The sequence below is a fragment of the Chroicocephalus ridibundus genome, chromosome 5 (genome assembly GCF_963924245.1).
Source record: "Chroicocephalus ridibundus chromosome 5, bChrRid1.1, whole genome shotgun sequence".
NCBI classification, from domain to species: domain Eukaryota; kingdom Metazoa; phylum Chordata; class Aves; order Charadriiformes; family Laridae; genus Chroicocephalus; species Chroicocephalus ridibundus.
Window position 1 is genome coordinate 77,551,415 of NC_086288.1, and position 17,714 is coordinate 77,569,128.

At 37.4% G+C, this 17,714-nt stretch overlaps 1 protein-coding gene across 2 annotated transcripts in view; it reads left to right on the forward strand.

Annotated features, from left to right (window-relative positions):
* CFAP97 (cilia and flagella associated protein 97) overlaps positions 1–17,714 on the forward strand; it is a 33,052-nt gene that overhangs the window by 9,439 nt on the left and 5,899 nt on the right. For both annotated transcript variants that reach the window (XR_010071237.1, XM_063336057.1), the window contains exons 2-4: positions 1,184–2,200; positions 2,290–2,361; positions 12,951–13,213. Coding sequence is in view for 1 of the 2 variants with exons in the window: in XM_063336057.1 (XP_063192127.1) it covers positions 1,204–2,200; positions 2,290–2,361; positions 12,951–13,213 (1,332 nt within the window). In the remaining variant the exon portion in view is untranslated. The remainder of the gene's footprint in view (positions 1–1,183; positions 2,201–2,289; positions 2,362–12,950; positions 13,214–17,714) is intronic.

Here is a 17,714-nt window from a genome sequence, read left to right on the forward strand (position 1 = left end):
AACTGTATGTGGTTTAAGGAAGACCATCCATCTTGTAAAATTCTGGTTCTCCTGCCTTGTATAGTTGCTTCCGCTGTTGTCGTCATCAGTTTCCTTGGCTCTAAAGAATGTTACGTATTTATTGATTGCAGTTTACAAAATTTGTATAAAATCTGTTGTAAATAGTAGGAGAAAAGTACTGCTGGCTAGATGGGAACGGTAGTCTTTGATGCTGGCTAATTTTGTTTGGTTGTGAGGTGTTCGTTGTTGGTTGTTTTTTTTTATTTATTTTAACTCTGTGCATATCCTACCAATGTGTGGAAACTTTCATATCCCCCCTGCCACATGCATAGGATCTAACACCATGTATTTCTGCAAGAAGTATGACGCAATAGGAGCAGACTTGTAGATTCGGTTAGCGCTGAGGACCTGATATCAACACTACATGTATTTGGGCTAGCTATAATCTGGTCCCACGGACTGAATGGTGACTGACTGCTGGTTTAAGTGCACTGGTTTTGTGCCTGGAGCACACTTTAAAGCTTAGTTTCATCTGAAAGAATCGTTTGCTCACTGTACTGTGCAGTGTGAGTTACAGAGGACTGTCGAGAAAAGCAGGATCCAGATCCAAACTAAAACATTACACTGACACGCCCTACATCTATTACAATTTATCCTACAGAGCCGTGGGTCTTTTGATGTAAATTGAAATTGCTCTTAATTTACATGCTGAAAGTCTGCAGTTTGAATGGCTGTGGCAGACAAGGTGATGACCATCACATACAAACATGTTTTTTCTTATAAAATCCAAACTAATGATAGCTCATTTGTGCCTCTAGCTTAAAATGGCTATAACTAAACCGACAAAATAAGACACTTCAGTTGCTTGTTTGTAATAGTTAAAACTCTTTAGCTGCTAACACTGTTTGACTAATTTCCTTAGGAGTAAAAGTTTTGAAATCATGATGGTTTTTGTTGGCTTGAAGTAAAGCTTTTCAGTCTAACATGTAAGCTCTGTACAATGTGGCGGCACAGGATTTCTTTATAGAACTCACTACAAAGTTGACCCTAGCAACATAATATAATTAATTGCAGAATTATAAAATACTAGAGCTAAAAGTGTAAAGAACAAAACTATTATACTAAAAGTGTACTTGGATTTGTTTTTATGCTAACGTTTTGAAACCTTTTCTGGTGGTTGCAGGTGGCACTTCATATTTCACTATGGACCGGTTTGAAGACGTATCAGATGGTGAAGTGGATCATGCTTTCTTTGACAGTGATTTTGAGGAAGAGAAAAAGAAAGCTGAAGAAAATGGTGAACGTATAGAGGAGGAAGAGAAAAAGAAAGCTGAAGAAAATGGTGAACGTATAGAGGAGGAAGAGAAAAAGAAAGCTGAAGAAAATGGTGAATGTATAGAGGAGGAAGAGAAAAAGAAAGCTGAAGAAAATGGTGAATGTATAGAGAAAGGAAGTACAAATGCAGCTCTTGCAGACCCTGATTTGGTTTCTAACTCAAAGGATGCAAAGTGTTGTGAGAAGGAAAGTGAAGAAAAGCAGAAAGACTTGCAGAAGGATCAGCCCCTAGAAAATAGGGCAGATCATCTTGGAGATGCTTCTTCTTTGTCAGTTTCTCCAGTTGTGGAGAATGCAGGTACATCTGGAGTGACATCTGCAGCAAGTAGGGGAGCACAAGAGAATATTCCTGCTGGAATCCCCAAAATAGTTAAAGAAGGTGAAGAAGATTATTATACAGATGAAGAAGATAGCAGTGACGATGGCAAAAAGCAGAAGGTTAGACCAAAGTCAGCTAAGCAGTCAAACAACATAAAAAAGGCTAGCAAAAAATATACTAATGTTAGCTCCTCCTCCTCTTCTTCATCCTCCTCATCCTCATCCTCCTCATCCTCAAGCTCAGATACAGATTGTTCTGATACAGATTCCGATAGCTGTTTATCAGATTCATCTCATTCTTCCTCAAAGAGGAATGCCTGTAGGAACGCTCTTCTGTCTCCAAAACAAAAATTCAAGTCAGCAATGAAATTAGCAGAAGGAAAACCAAAGCTTGGTGACTACTTGGAGGAGTCTGAAGACACCGTGACTGACGTAACACCTCTGTCGACTCCAGACATCAGTCCTATCCAGTCTTTTGAACTTGCAGCATCAAATGATAAGAAATTAAAAATAAAAAGACAGGAAAATGTGAACCAAGAATTATATGGTAATTTTGAAGAATTTAAGTACAACATGAAATTTGTAAAAACTATGAGGCTGGGAAATCCAATCTTATGTCTGTATTTTTTTCATTAGATTCCGAGTTTGATCGCAGATATAGTCGAAAAGTCTTGCATGATGCCATGGACCTGAATCAGCTTTTGAAAGGTGACTTTTAAATTTTCTTTTTACAAAGTATCACATCTGCACATTGTTGAAAACAATTAAGTTCTAATAGAAGAAAATGAGGTTTTAAAGTGCCACGTGTATTTTTAAAACTGGTTTGTGATTAAGCTGTGTTGATCTAATTCTTTGAATTCTTACGTATATAAATAGTACTGATTCTGCAGTGGAAAGAAGCAGCATGTATATGGGCATGTGTTGATATGCATATACCTAGAAGTAAGATATATAGGGGGGGTGAATCTCTAAATAAGATTTGATATATTAACAAATTGAATAATAAAACCGCACATGCGTTTTGAGAAATCAAGGTTTACTGGACTATGCCACAAGCTAAATATCTAAATTGAAACACCAACCTTTCTGATAAAATTCTGGATTGAAAGGCAGTTCAAAGCTACACTATGTGATGTAGTTTTAAATAGTATTCATCTATTTAAACTTCTGGTACCTTTTTGATAATGAAACGGAATTACTTGAAATCGTTTTTCTGAACTAAGTGTCTGCCTTCTAAAATACCATAAAGTTGAGTAAAGGTTAAAAATTAAAAGAAAAAGGTTAAAAATTAAAGAGAAAAATAACATAATTTTTACTAAAACTTGAGCGGTTGCTTCTTGCCAATAGATTTAATAAATCTTAATAATAAAGTCTAAGAGAGAGAACTTGGTATCTCTTTCACTGCATTCATTGCAAACCTTCACTGTATAGGGTGAGAATGCAATGAATAATTTCATGTGTATATCTTGAGGTCTACACAGTGCCTTTGCGCTTGTTTTCATGGCCTGGAGTTTTCAGTAGCAAAATCTATAGAATAAAAGAGGCTTGGCTCATGAAACCTGCTGATCTCGAGTGAGAAAAGCCTGTTACAGTCTGTCTGGTACATTTCAACCCAAGTTTGCTGTATTGCAGTAGGTCTGGCATGAATAAAACGGTGCGTGTCATCTTTCTTCAGTTTGCACCTTAAAAGACTGAGTAAGGGTTCAAAAATATATTGTATGCATCACTTAAATTTCCTATGAGTAGAAACAAGGATTTGACTTGTGTGGAAATTCTTCTGATGGTAAGAAAAGCAGAGCTATCCATCAAGAAAGGTAGAGCTGATTCTCATCTCTGACAGTCCTAGTGCTCCAGCAACTCTTTTGTACTAGAAGAGGCTCCAAGCACTTGTCAATGTTGTTAGAAGAGTTGTTGCTAGGCAATTGAAATTATGATGTCCTACATCTTTATTTGTTCCCTGATAGCAAAAAGCTATTTAATAACTGGTGATTATGGAAGGATTCATACCATCCCTAAAACAAATGGGTATTATAGCTCAGAGTAAGTATTCTCAGAGATGAATCTCTGGTGGCAGTGGGGGGGAGTTTTTCCCAAAACTGAAAAACAATTCTAAATAACAATAATAAAGATTGAGTAATGAGAAGTAGAATTCATATAGTCTGGCAGCTAATGTTCCTGATTAACATGCATATTACTCCCAAGTGCCTCTCTAAATTGGCAAGCACAACATAGCTTAATTACTTTGGGTATTTTGAAGTTTAAATGGGGCAGGATTATTAATGGTGGAAAGTAACTAGTCTGGGAAAATAGGAGCTAATCTTATTCTGAGTTATTGCTTCCAGGTTGTTCTATACTCATAAAAAAAAAAAGTGCAAATCATTCCCCCTTGGTCTGCATTAAATGTTCATCAAAACTGCATAGGCATGAACATTGCTTCGAGTGAGAACGGTATAAGCCCAGACCTCAGTGCATGAAAGAGTATTTAAATGATTATCAGGATGTCTCAGATTTGGTTTTAAAGTATAATAATCTTCCAGTAATCTATACTGATGAAGCATTTTGTTTAAAATGTTTGTCAAGTATGCTGGTAATATAGCTGGGCCTAAGCATTTACAGGAGTTATGTGAGTTTAATTTCCCAAGATCCCCACAAACTTGCAGAATTTCAGTGTGATCTGTTACTGTGTTGTTTCTAGGGGGCGTGCAAGTAATTAATCTTGTACAATTCTGTGCACTGGTAACGTGAACACTTGGGAAGACTACAATCTCTTGGATTAAAAAAAAAATCACAAGAACAAAGAGAGGGAAGAAATCTGTTAAAAGCGCATGGTGCTCAAAGAACAAATTGAGGACTAGAACAAGACTAGATATTAAGCAGTGAGGTAGTTCGTGTATCTTAAAATAGAATTCATTTGAAGCATTTAAAAAAAAAAAGCATGGCAGTTAAATTAAAAAGGAGTTGAAATAGTTTTTCCTCTGTTATATGCCCTTGATACATATTTGTGCTCATATTGCAAACTGTTCATTTTTGTAAGCATTTTAAAAAATCATATTTAGATTAAAAACATTATCATGCCCTTACATCTCCTAAAGCTATGCTGCTGCTTGATAGAAGCCGAATTTTAAGTTATGCTATTCTGAGTAATTTGAAATCTTGCAAATAACATAATTCTAGTTGGAAATCTCATAGTCTCCATGCTGTATATTGTGCTTTGAATGCTTTTTAGGTGAGTATTGCTGTGCAACTTTATCACATATTTTAGAAATATTCTTTAGTGACCAGAATGCCGAATAAGAGTTTGATAAAGATATGTGGTAACACTTGGTTACTACATCTGAAAGTTGTCATTTTATGTATGCTGTTACCGAAGTGAGCATTACCAGGTACTGCAACTTGCTATGCAGCCTCCCTTCGCCTTACGGAAAATAACTGAACTAGTTTTAGTCAAAATGGCAGAAATCTACTTGGTATCAGTAGCTGTGGGCAAAGTGAAGATCATAGTTGAAAACTGGAGAGAAGCAGGTTCTGCATGTTGCCAAAGACAAAGCATATGAATGTAGTGCTTATGTTGGCATTTATTAGACAGGAATTGAGTCCTGTTTCAAAGGGAAGGAAGAAGTACAGTAAAATGTGCAGTTTTCAGAACTTGTATGGTTGTATTGGCATGGCTTTGCATGTGTGCTGATGTAGGAGGAGCGTGTGAAGAGTAGAGCATTCTTGAAAGCAGATGCAGCATGAAGGAAGACAGATAAACCTGTGCAGTGAAGAAATTGTGGAGCCCGGGTATCAGTGAGCTACCACGTTAAGGTATGGGGTGCATGCTCACGCTGTTTCAGTTTTAAGTTTGCAGTGGAAAAAGCATCGCTAGAAACTGCAGGCCAGAGTGAAAGCAGAGATGGTGCAGGGTGGATGGGTAAACTCAGAACTTTTTGGATCGATCTGTGTTGGTGCGCAGTTCAGAGTGGCCTGGAGTTCAGGTGGAGGGAGCAGCTTCCTGCAGCACCCTCCCCAAGGAGTGGGGCCAGCCTCCCTCGCTTGTACTGAAGCCCTGCAGCTGCAGAGCCTGGAATACTACAACCAGCCTGTGTCATGTTACAGTCTAGGTCTACCTGGACCATCTTATTCAAGTTACTGCACTTAGTGATGACTCTTATTCCTGCATCGTGCATGAAAATTCTTAGGTGTAGCTGTGAACTGCTGAATTGTTTCTCTTGCTAGTGTTTTTTACTTCTGTTCATGAAAATCACTTGCTATTTGGGTGACGTGCTTACTTAAAATGTATATAAATGCTAAACATATGAGGCTTGAATCCTCTCATTTTTAAGACATAAAGTCAATGTCTTTACATCATTTCATTGCAATGCTAAGACTGATGTCATATAGCTGTTGTCATTATGGTTTATAAGAACTATTGTAGCACTATGGAGTCAGCCATGCTACATAGGAATCTAAATATCTTATCAGTGTGGCCGAGAACATAACTACTCACAATTTCAGTTACTGAAGGTTAGTAGGGTTTATATTTTACTGACCTCTCCTTGCCCTTTACCTCTCTTTTTTTTTTTTTGCTATCTGCATGGAAAAAAATATAGGTGTGATTATAATTTTTCAGATAGAAATACAATTCTTCACTTGCTCCATGATGTTATATAGATTTTTGTATGTAATTCTTTTGTGAGTCAATGCTGTTTCCACTTCGCTATAAACCTTAAAGATCTTTCAGAAAATTAAAATAACTAAGAGCAATATTCAAAACCCATAATAATAAATGTCAGAGTTGTCTCCTCTGCTGTACTCTTGAGTAATCTGAACACAAAAAGAGAATTAAATATGCCAATGCAAAGAAATAGATTGTCAAAAATTGGTTTTGGAAGTGCTTTCGTAAAGCTTCACATTAGAAAGGTAGGAATAAAAAATTTAGAGATTTTTCTGATGCTGTTTTGCTTGATCCTATGTCTTGATCCAACGGCCCATGTAATTTTAAGGAATTGAGGTTATGCAGTTAGAGATGGGTTAAGCATACAAGTGTGAACTAAGCACTCACCCATTTCCATCCCATTATGCTACAGACTTGCTCTCTGTCTTTAAGCAAGTCTTTTGGTTTCTGTAGCTCACAATAGAGAGTTCTGTAGTAAAAATGCTGTGTGTCTCTTTATCTGAATTTATGGTGGGTATCAATACACTAGTAATGGGATTGCACAAGGTATATAGAGTGCCACAGAATTTAGCACTTTGTTTTCTTCTCCGTAAAATGGGGTTGATACCTGCTTATTTTACACGAGTGTCTGTGAGAATTAGTCTGTAAATCCATGGCATTAGCTATTATTAACTTGAGGAGGTGGTGTGATGGGGTAAGTAGGACAATGGGCCACAGGCTGAAGACCTGAATTCCATCTTTGAAGCTCTCGCTGACCTATATGCTCTCTGATAAACCTTTGCTGCTTCTGTGCCTTAAACTTTCTGTTGTAAAATAGTCAGAGCTCACTTGTTGAAAAGCACTGTGATATAAATATCATTATTGTGAAAGTAAAAGCTCTGTGTTTCCGAATAAAAGCTATTGTAGAAAACTAAATAGTGGCTTCAGCTGAACATGTAGCAATTGCTTTAATTTTATTTTTTTTGCTATAATTTGTCACTCAGGAAATAGATTAAGTTTTTTATAACTGAAACTTTCTCCTCAGGGATATGTTGTCTGTGTGCTTGTTCATGCTGAACTAGTATATTTGTAGAATAACTGTTAAACAATATCTAAATGTAAAGTAGACTCTTAAATATATACATAATACCCGAACTCTACAGCTGAACTAAATGTGCATAGCTTTTTCACTAAGTTTTGTTTAGTTTGTGTGTTCATAGTTTGGTCTAATTGTGTGTGTATGCATATACATACTCATCGTTTTCGCAGGTCTAGTAACTCATGTTAAGGTAGAAGAGCAATTATCAGCTTATTCTTATACGTAGAGTTTGAAAACAGTTTGAAAATCTTTAAGATTGGAAAGAAATCCAGACTTCCCCAACATCCGTAAGAAAACGTAGTTTGGGGGGGAGGGAAAATTCTGCACCTGTAAGGTATCTGTTGTCTTTCTCATGACATCAAGAAATAACTTGCAGCCCTATTTAAGCATATTTAAATAGGGAAAATTTATACTTGAAAAGCACGTTCTCCCTTTCTTAAAAAACATCAAATAATGAAACTTCCAAAATCCTTTTTAAAGAGTTCTGTGACATGAAATAATGTATATTCTAGAAATATTTGTTTAGAGATACTACAGTGAAATGGTTTTAGATTGAAACTAGTAGACATTGATGAAGAACTGTGATTTAATCCTTTTGTATTTTTCAGTTGTGTTACAGATGTAGTAGTAGAGCACTATACAACAAAACACCAAGCAAACTCAAAAGTGTAAGCACTGAAGCAATTTAATGCATTTTCCTCTACTGGGATTGCACCAGATACACTGAAACATGCATGATTTTAATTTTAGCCTTAATGGCATTAGGACAGCTGTATCATCCTGTCCTAATGCGTTCGACTTGCTAATTATCATTTGTATTTTATAGAAGGTTTGGCCTTTCTCACTCCGCAAGGTCATTTCAATGCTTACAAAACTGAAAGCAATAAACAGCTTGTTTACTGCTTAAAAGAAAGTCAGGTGTCTCTCCATGGAAACCAGCTTTCATAGAAATCCTGTGAATACCAGCGAATTTTCTTTTCCTGCTTACCAGTAAATGAGAAGTAGAACTGCACGCTGTGCAAGTCTTTATGCAAATGGTGCTGCTCGTTTATCGCCCTCCCCCCAGTTACTGATTTATAAGAATGAAGTGGTAAGTAGGATTTAGCTGAATTACTACCCACCAATAGAGTATGAAGCTACAGTAAATAATATTTAATAGTTCCAAGGCTTACAAACCCTTTAGAACCTTAAATCATAACCTTAAACTGTAGTGTTGGCTCGTGTTGTCATTGGCCTCTGCAAAAATAGTCAGATAAACCATTCAAACACTTATGCTTTGTGATTAAAGAGTGTAGAAGCATTACTGAATAAATTGTTGAAATAACTTTGAAACTCAAATGTTGGAGTTAAATAACAGGAACTGTACCTGAAATATTTAGTAGCATTTAGAATAAATGCATTTACCTCTTCCAGGGGATCTTGATTCTTTTTTTGTTTATTGATGGTGAATTGTCCCTGGTTTTGTAGGACAGGCAGACCTGCAGAACCTTTGCTCACTGCTTCCTTAGATTGCTACTGCGGTTTATTTGAGCATCGTTTAAGAAGCAGTGACTTCGTGGATGTCCCCTGCCTTCTGTTTGTTTTGTTAGGAGTAAGCACTTACCCTGTAGTATTAGTGATCCTCTTTCAGTAAGAGACATGGTATGCATTTTGTTGCTTGTCTTTTTTCTGCTAAACTTTAAACTCTCCTGTCGCACAGTTCCTGAGGAGATCAGTGTTGCATTTGCTGTGATTTAGAAAAGGTTATCCATGCATAGGCTTCGGTCAGTTATGGCTTGTTTTGAAGTGGTGTTTGCAGCTTAAATTCTTCCTTAGCATAGATCTTAACTAAGTAAAACACAACTCTTAATTTTTTAATTTATCAGCTTGAAGAGCAACAAACTAACTACTCTTAATGTGTCATCTGATCCAATGCCTTGGTGTATTGCAGCACTGTTGCTGCCAAGAGCTACTTGAGAAATTTCAAATGTGGTTCGTTCTTAGGTCCTACAGAAGGCTAACTATAAAAAGATCAATTGAGGAACTGAAGAAACCAGTGAGGAACTAGAGAGTTTTAGATTGATCTTTTCACCCCTTCCCCTTGAAGAAAACTTGCTGCTGCACATGTTGTATTGGGTCTGAATTTATGGTGCAAAATTTCTGTAATTCAACAACGTATCAAGAGATTAGTTACTGGGTTTCAGCAGTCTTTTGCTCAGGCTTCACTGAGTAACTTCACAGCAGCACCTTCATGGTGATCTTAACAATTCTTTCACTTTATTGATATGTTTGAGTTGTAATACATTTGGTATTACCGCTGTTAGCGAGCCCTTAACCTCAAGAGTTGTCAGAAAGCTGTTGGCAGTAGTAAAGTCAGTTTCTATGCTAAGTAAGTATAAATAACAAATAGTAATGAGGCTAAGAATAAGCAGCGTACTGAAGAAAGTGGTCTGGAGTCTCTTTTCTGCCTGCCACAAGTGGGAAAGGCTGTCTTTGCGGTGAGGTGATAAAAGGTGTGGATGAGGCACTGTAGAAGGAAAATGTATTGAAAGCAAAAAGACTTATGAGAGGCTAAGGAAAGGAGGAAGAAAGAAGAGATGAATGAAGAAAGAAGAGTCTGTGTGTTGGGGGAGGGATGTGATTGAAGAAGCTGGAGGGTGCGAGTAAAGTTAGTTAGTAAAACTTTGTCATGCATTACTCAAAAGAGAAGTAATTAGCTTGATGCTTATTTATCACAAAGCGTTTTTAATCTGTGTTTACTGGTTATAGTTCATAGCTGCATCGTAAGAATATACACTCTCCACCAAAATATAGCCAGCTACCTTACAGAGAATTAGAACAATCATGTACCAGTGAAGACATGAAACCTGTATTTCTAATTAAAAGTGTCCTCATTCAGAATGCCATTGCTTTAAATGGAATTTGACTAGTTCACACCTTCCACAGAAAGAAAAGAGCTGTTTGGAATTTGCACTGACAGTTACTCAGAAGCTTAAATGTCTCTTGTAAGAGACTGCATCACCAGTGGCATTGGTGCCACAAAGCTAGGTCACGACTTCAGCTGAACAACTGTTCTTTGCCACAACCTGGTTTCCACATGATGTGCAGCCTTGTTTAACCTGTGAGATGCTATGGATATAAGGCAAAAGATGAAATCATCTTTCACAGCTTTGTAATAATACAGTTATCAGTTATGTAATGTGATATATAATAAGTATCTTCTTCAGGTGGTTGTTCAAATTACTTCCTTACAGCTATATTCTGCAGTGCTGGTTTTGCATGTTCCCATAAGGACATATTTAATTATTTTTTTTTTACTGAGAAGTACACTGCAGATTGATGTTACCATGTGAATTGTGTGGCTCTAGTTATTTTCTGTGCATTTCTCTTTATCCCTTGTAGGTGGATCCAGATGAGTCTCATCCCAGGTTTGTCTCCTCAAATGGTGTTGATGACTGTTCTAGTTTTCCCTTGAGAATAACTTACTAAATTGTAAAGATGCCTTTCAAAACATGTATACTTTACTAACCTGTTGGTTGGTGCACTTGATCTGCGCTCATTTGCATTGTGTCTTGGTTTTGAGGCGATTTGCATCTTCTCTTGACAAATTAAAACAATACTTGCTAGTGTGGACAACCCCATGGTTAGAGCAGCCCAGGGGCAGTTCTTGCCTACATTGGCTACCGTACTGGTGGTGGAAGCTTACTAATTTCCAGAGGGATTTCGAAATTCATGACCTGTTTGGATTTTGAGTTCTGGATGCTGTTCCTAAATTTCTCAAAGAGAGTAGCAATATTTGCTTGCATCAATTCGGGAATAAACTCAGTTGAGATACTGCAAGCAAGATTTCATTTCGTTTGTTTTGAAGTAAGAACACGCTCGTCATTCTTTGAGGTTTTTAAACTATTACAGGCTGCCTCAGACATTCCTCGACAAAAAAGAACGCTGATGTGAAGTGTTTGCTGAGGAAATATTACTGCATGCCAGGGTTTGGGTTTTTTTTTTTCTTTCTGCTTTTATCAAAGCTGCTGCTTTGAATGCCTGTTTTGCTTGTGTGTGGCTTATAAGGGTAAGAGTGAGGGGTGTCTTCTGGAGGCACTGTGATGTTGGAAGAACGTGGGGAATGGCTTGAGTGAGGCTTTCTTGCCTGTGTCTCAGCTCCAAAAATCTGTTTGATCTAACCTGTACCATAGATAATGCAATGGTTTGATGGGGTAATACCATGACAGCAAAGCTCTTAAACCAGTTGTCAGAAGATCTACTGCAGAGCTGGAAAAAGCAAAGGCTTAGAAATAGGTCAGTAGCAAACTCCAGTGGAACTATAATAAACATTGCTGACTCTGGCTGAGAGCGAAGTCTTCAAGTTGTTATCTTATCTTGCAATTATGCAAGTCTGTCTTGCTGTGTATTTTTAAGTGCTCATTCTTTGTTTTTTTTGTCTTGAAACCTCATATCCTGGTTTAATTTGTTGGGTTTTCTACTGTTTTAAATTGCCAGGCCCCAGCAATTTTTCTGCTATTCTATACACTCACTCATTTCTCTCCATCCGTTACATTTAATTTTCATCTTTCCTGCACCAACATGATGTAGGATTACTTCAGGAGCAAAGGATCAACAAAATGACTTCAGGAAGTGCATTTTGAGTCTCTGAGTCACGCTTCCCCAGTGCCAATTTTCTGTCTGAAACATCATTTCTGTTCTGCCTCTCAAACGAGACAGATATTTTTAGATATTTTGGAGCAAAGTTTAAATCTCTTTCCTTGTGCAAACATCTAAATACTAATTTATGGTTTAATTTTTGGTTCCACAAGTTATTTCTAGTCATGGCTTCCTGAAGCTGTTTTCTATTGCATGGAAAACTTATCAGATGCTTATATTGGTGCCACAAATGATACCACTGTGATAATGATTCTTTTCAATGCTGCTTCAGTGCTGAATAACGGTAGCCCTACTAGCATGCATATATATATATAAAATTTCCTATGCTGATTGTTGGTACCATAGTAACTACAGTAAAAGTGCTTGAGGATGGAAGTCTGAGCATATTGTGTCAAGGTAGAAGTTCGGCAAGGATACTAGTCATAGTAGAGAACAGGGGTAATCAGAGCCAAAGTGGGGATCAGGAATACCGACCGTGCAGAAGAAATGACATAAGTGCACATAAGGCTGATTTATATTCTGATTTCTAAGTAACAGAGATATAACACAAATGCTTACAGAGCGTCTGCGTGCGTATTGCTGATTCTTTTGTATTGCTCAGTTGTTTGCTGCATCTCTCCTGTTCCTCTGGATTGCTGGTCATGGGGAGGAGGGGATTCGTTGTGAGAAGGAAGCAGATGGTTTTTAACTAAGGCCCAAATTAGACTTGACTCTTTGTGGTGAAATTTGTGTAAAATCAATTTACTGAGGACAATTGGCATCCTTGAAAAAATCTGAAATGCATAAATCTGGAATTCAGATGGGGGGAGAGGTGAAATGTACATTGTTTTTTCAGGTCTGTTAATAAATCCTAATAATAGAATGCAAGATTTGTATTTGGTTTGTTTTTCTAATCTGGGTATTTTATTTTTTACCATTTTGAAGCTTTCCTACAGTTGGAGAAAAAAGAACAAAAACTAACCATTGATCAGCCATCTAAAGGAACAAGGAAAAATTATTCTTTCACAAATGAAGAAGTAAGACAGATTGATCGGGAAAACCAAAGGTTGCTAAAAGAACTGTCCAGACAGTCTGCGAAGCCAAGAAGAAGTACCACGTTGAAGAAGTCAGCTGTACCGCCTCCTAAATTGTACCACAGTGCCCTCAACAGGCAAAAGGAGCAGCAAAGAATTGAAAGAGAAAACCTGGTAAGTTTTGAGAATTGATTTGAATCAGTAAATTGAGGAGGACTATTTGTTGTCAGATGAACTGCTGCTAAAATCTGATAAGGGAGCACTTGGAGCTTTACTGCAGTAAGTCTGCAATGAATTTCCTTTACTATGCTGTTTGAATAATTGTTCATGTGGTTTGGGGGGGGGGGGGGGGGATGATCCTTTTTTCAGATGAAAATAGATTTTTGGTTTATATGAGCTTGCTTTTCTTTAGTATCATTCAATTTAAGAGGAGCAACCATTATTGTTAACACGCTCATAACTCTGGATAGCAGTCTGACTCTATTCATCCTGCTTCATGCATCATGATTACTAGTCTCTCAAGAACGGCCTTGCAAAAAATAAAGCAATCAATCCGGCAGCATCAAACCCATTGTACTTGAAATGCAGAGGATACAATGTGAATGTCAGTTTTGGGTTTTGACTCATTTTATAGCTCTCCGTCTCTTTCAATATTTGTAGCTCTCTGCTTGTCACAATCTTTGAATGTAATGGCAATCACAATAACTTACTTTAGTGGAAAACAAATTCAGACTCGTTTATAAGGATATTGGTAAAGTTGTCAAATAATAAAAATAATACTGCTTTGAATAAGATATTTTTAGTGACTGAGCTGTAATACATGTAATGACACTTTCATATCTCCTATTTGCTCATTGGTGTGTTTGAAAAGGAGATAAAATATAGTTAAAGTATTTGGAAAATTTATTGTGGAAGTAATTTATTCACTGTTTTTCTTCTGTGTAAGTGTAGGTTGCAATTTCCTTTCATATAGATAGAGAGAGGTACAGATTCAACATGAAGACAGTGTAATCGACCTATTCAGGAAAATCCATTAAGCTTTAGTTCTTCCAGCTTTCAGACATCTAGATTGTTAAAACTTTTCAAAGTAGAAAACTTTCTCCCCAGCTCCACTAGGCTACGGTTGGCCAAAAGCACATTATACTTCACAACTGAAAGAATTCGGCATAAATATGTGTTATAGATGTCTGATACTTCTTATTGTCTGGGCAAGAAATGTTTTTAGGCTTCAGTGTTTTAGGTTGGTAGGAGAACTTTTATCATGTGTTGGGGGGTGGGGTGGTTGTTTTTAGTTTATTTAAAACGTTGGGAGCAGGACTTGTTCTTCCACATGAACCTTGATAATAAGAGTGTATTCTTAGGCTGTGGGAAGGAAGTGCTGTGTCCCTTACGCTCTAATAGTAATATGCGGTACTACATAACAATAGGTGATTACTGTAAATTAATGTATGTGATATTTTACAATACAATTCTGTTTACTCAAAGCCACAAACCTTTTCTCGTATGATGTATTGCAATATTTTGTCCAAGAACGTCTTGCCTTTGTGACTTTTGGATTAAAAATTCAGCAAACCTAAAAACACGCAGTCATTTCACATGTTGCTGGCTTAGTACCTGGTAGAGATTAATGGTGGTTGCTTATAGTCCGAGAAATAATATCCTTCATTTACTTATTCACTTATGCTTTAGTTGTTGTTGTCAGCAACATGCGTGGACATGCTTGACATCAGAATCATTCCTTAGAATTTATGTGAGGACGTCATGCTATCTTAGACTATAAGAAAATTTGGTTTATTCTTTTCTCTAAACTCAGGATGATATATTCCGCTCTTTTTTTTTTTTTTTTTTGAAAGAGAGATTCAGCAATACAGCTCTTATGTTTTGTTTAACATTGCTATCCTTTTTCAGCAATTCTGTTTACTTTTTTTATTCTGCTTGAAGTGTATGGGCACCTAAAGCATCACACTGGTAACACGTTGATTTTTCTAGCGCTGCCTTTTGGCATTGCAAGTTTGACATCCTTTTCTCGGAGACTGGAAATGAAAGAGCTGCCCTACCCTGCCCGTTGATGCGGGTTTTTTTGCTTTGTATAGCTAAAAGTTTGTGCTTTATGAACTTGTTTTCTTCTGGTCAGCAGCAGCTTTCTTCACCTTTGTAGACTAAAGAGCTGGAATTCTATGGAACTTCCTTATCAATCTTTCTTCTGTTACTTGTCAGGATTTGGGTTTTTTTATGCAAGGCCTGAGGTGCTGCATACAGGATATGCTGCTTGATACACCTGTGTGAAATGTTTGCTCGAGAAGGATGCAGGCTCTTGTAAATAATTCAAGGATAGAAATCTACAACAGTAGTCTGTGCAGGGGGTTAAAGAGTTTTGATGCAGAGATTTGGGGTTTTTTCCCCAGTTGGATTACAGCTTTTATAATTTCTTGTCTTGAGGTTAACACTTTGTCTAGGGAAAACTTTCACTTATTCAACTAGAACATTCTTGGAGTAATGCCTATATTTACTGTTATCAGAAAGACAGCTTGATTTCTGGTGCAGGCGTTTGGCATCAGAGGTGATGCAGGGGAAGTAGTTCAAATATTAGGAAATTAGAGAGGAATCTAAGCAGTTTGGTGCTCTCTAGATTTGTGAAAGGGTGCAAGGAGGTACGGGGAATATATGTTGCTCCCACGGACCCTGCTAGCAAGAGCTATGATGGAATAAAAAGGTGCATTGCTCTGAAGAACAGTGGTTATAAGGTAGTGATTAGCAATTTATGGAAAAAGCACAATTGGCAAATAGATCACTGTTAAAATTAATGTCAGAATTTTGTACTTGCTGCTTTTGTCTGTGTGCTTCCATAAGTGGAACCTGCTTTTCATTGCTTATTTGAGCTAGCAAGACCACAGTGCGTCTCTTGCCGATAGAGGATGCTGCTGATTCAGAAAACATTCTATTCTTGTGTTTGAAGGTACTCTCAACCCTGTCTCCTCTCCAGTGGAAAGGGACATGAGTGCCACTGATGCATTACTTTTTGTTCCCATGTGTCCCATGACACATTGATCACTGTTTCTGCCAGTATAAATAAGATACTCAAGTTTACAGACTGGACACTACGCCATTTACACTTCTAATGGTTTATTGTGTGATGCAAAAATCTATACTGGTATATACAGGTAAGTATTTGGGGACCTTGAAATACAGTATTGCAGCCACCACACCCATTCTTCGGTCACTTCATCTAAACTTAGAAATAATTCATATCTCTGTTTTGTTTTTTCGTTGTTTTTTTTTCCACCATCTTTATTAATTTTGACAAGGAGTTAGGTGTTAGATGACCTTAGTGGGCTAAGCTGCTGTGTTCAGCCAAGTTCCTAAGGAACAAGTGACCTTTTGAGATCACACTGGAAGATCTCAGCAGGTCTGGGACAGCAGTTCTCAAATCTTAGATCAAGGGGGGTGAGGGTGTCCTCCTTTTCTGTGGATATTTGGTCTTCCCACACATCCCTGTGCATTCTTCCTACCCCACTGCACATAACACTCCATGTTGTTCATTCCTCCACCTCATACTCCCCCAAAACGTACCCTAAGCCCCAACAGATCCAACTCTCATCCCAGTTCCAGTGTAGTCACCCTCCCACACAAATAAAATAAATCACTTACTAAGTTTCTCTGCAAGGGCTGTGTTTCTCTTTTCACCTACGTGGGGGCCTCTGTCAGCACAAAGATGTAGAAGATGTAGCTGTTCCGTTTAAAAGTCATTTCTGTAGATTGAAGAACTGTAAGACTTTTTTGACGTTTAGAGTTTGTCAGGTTAGAGGTAATTGTGCAGCTGGCAGTTGAAGAAAATGATGAATACTTGTATTGGTAAGAACAGAAAGCTGTCCTTGAATGCACTGTTATCTGCTTCCCCCTCCCCCACCTGAACTCTGCAAAGGGACAGTGTGGTCACTAACATCGGTGACATTAGAGGAGGCATAATATAAATAAATTTGAACAGCTGTCAAGACACACTAGTCAGCTGGTTAGGATTCAAAAGAGGTGAAACTGAAGCCTTCATGCATTTAAAAGGCAAAGTGAACCAAAAAAAAAAGTCACATTTTTTTTACATTCTCTCTGAACTCAATTTAGAAGTGCTGCATTTTCAGTGGCTTTTTTCTTTCTTTTTCAACATAGCTGCAGAAAAGTGTGTACTGATTATTAATTTTTTTCCCTTTTCTGACAGAGAGCATTAGAATTAGCTTTAGTGCTCTCCTGATATGCCCAAAGTTGAATTATCAGCATTTATCTTGGTCCATTGTGTAGCAGCAATCTTTTGATACAGTGTTGGGTTCCTTTTTTCTCTGATTGTTAGCAATCTGACACTTCGTTCTGTCACTGACAATATGTATTTTAGTGTCTTTATAGACACCAATCTATGTCCAGATGCCTAAAGTTATAAAGGATTATCCTATTTCTAGAAGGCAGTCATGCAGGAACACCTTCTATGAAATTTTTCCTTTTTTTTATTTTTAAATATTATTATTCTACTTTCACTGTATAACTCAGTATTATAATAAAGTAAAAGAAGATGGGGGAAATAAAAGCCTTGGGGAGGCTTCTGCCAAGCTGAGAGGTCATCAATGATATGACATTACATGTGTGTTGAGCCTGAATCAAGAGCTCTGAGGAGCTACAATGCAATTTAGAG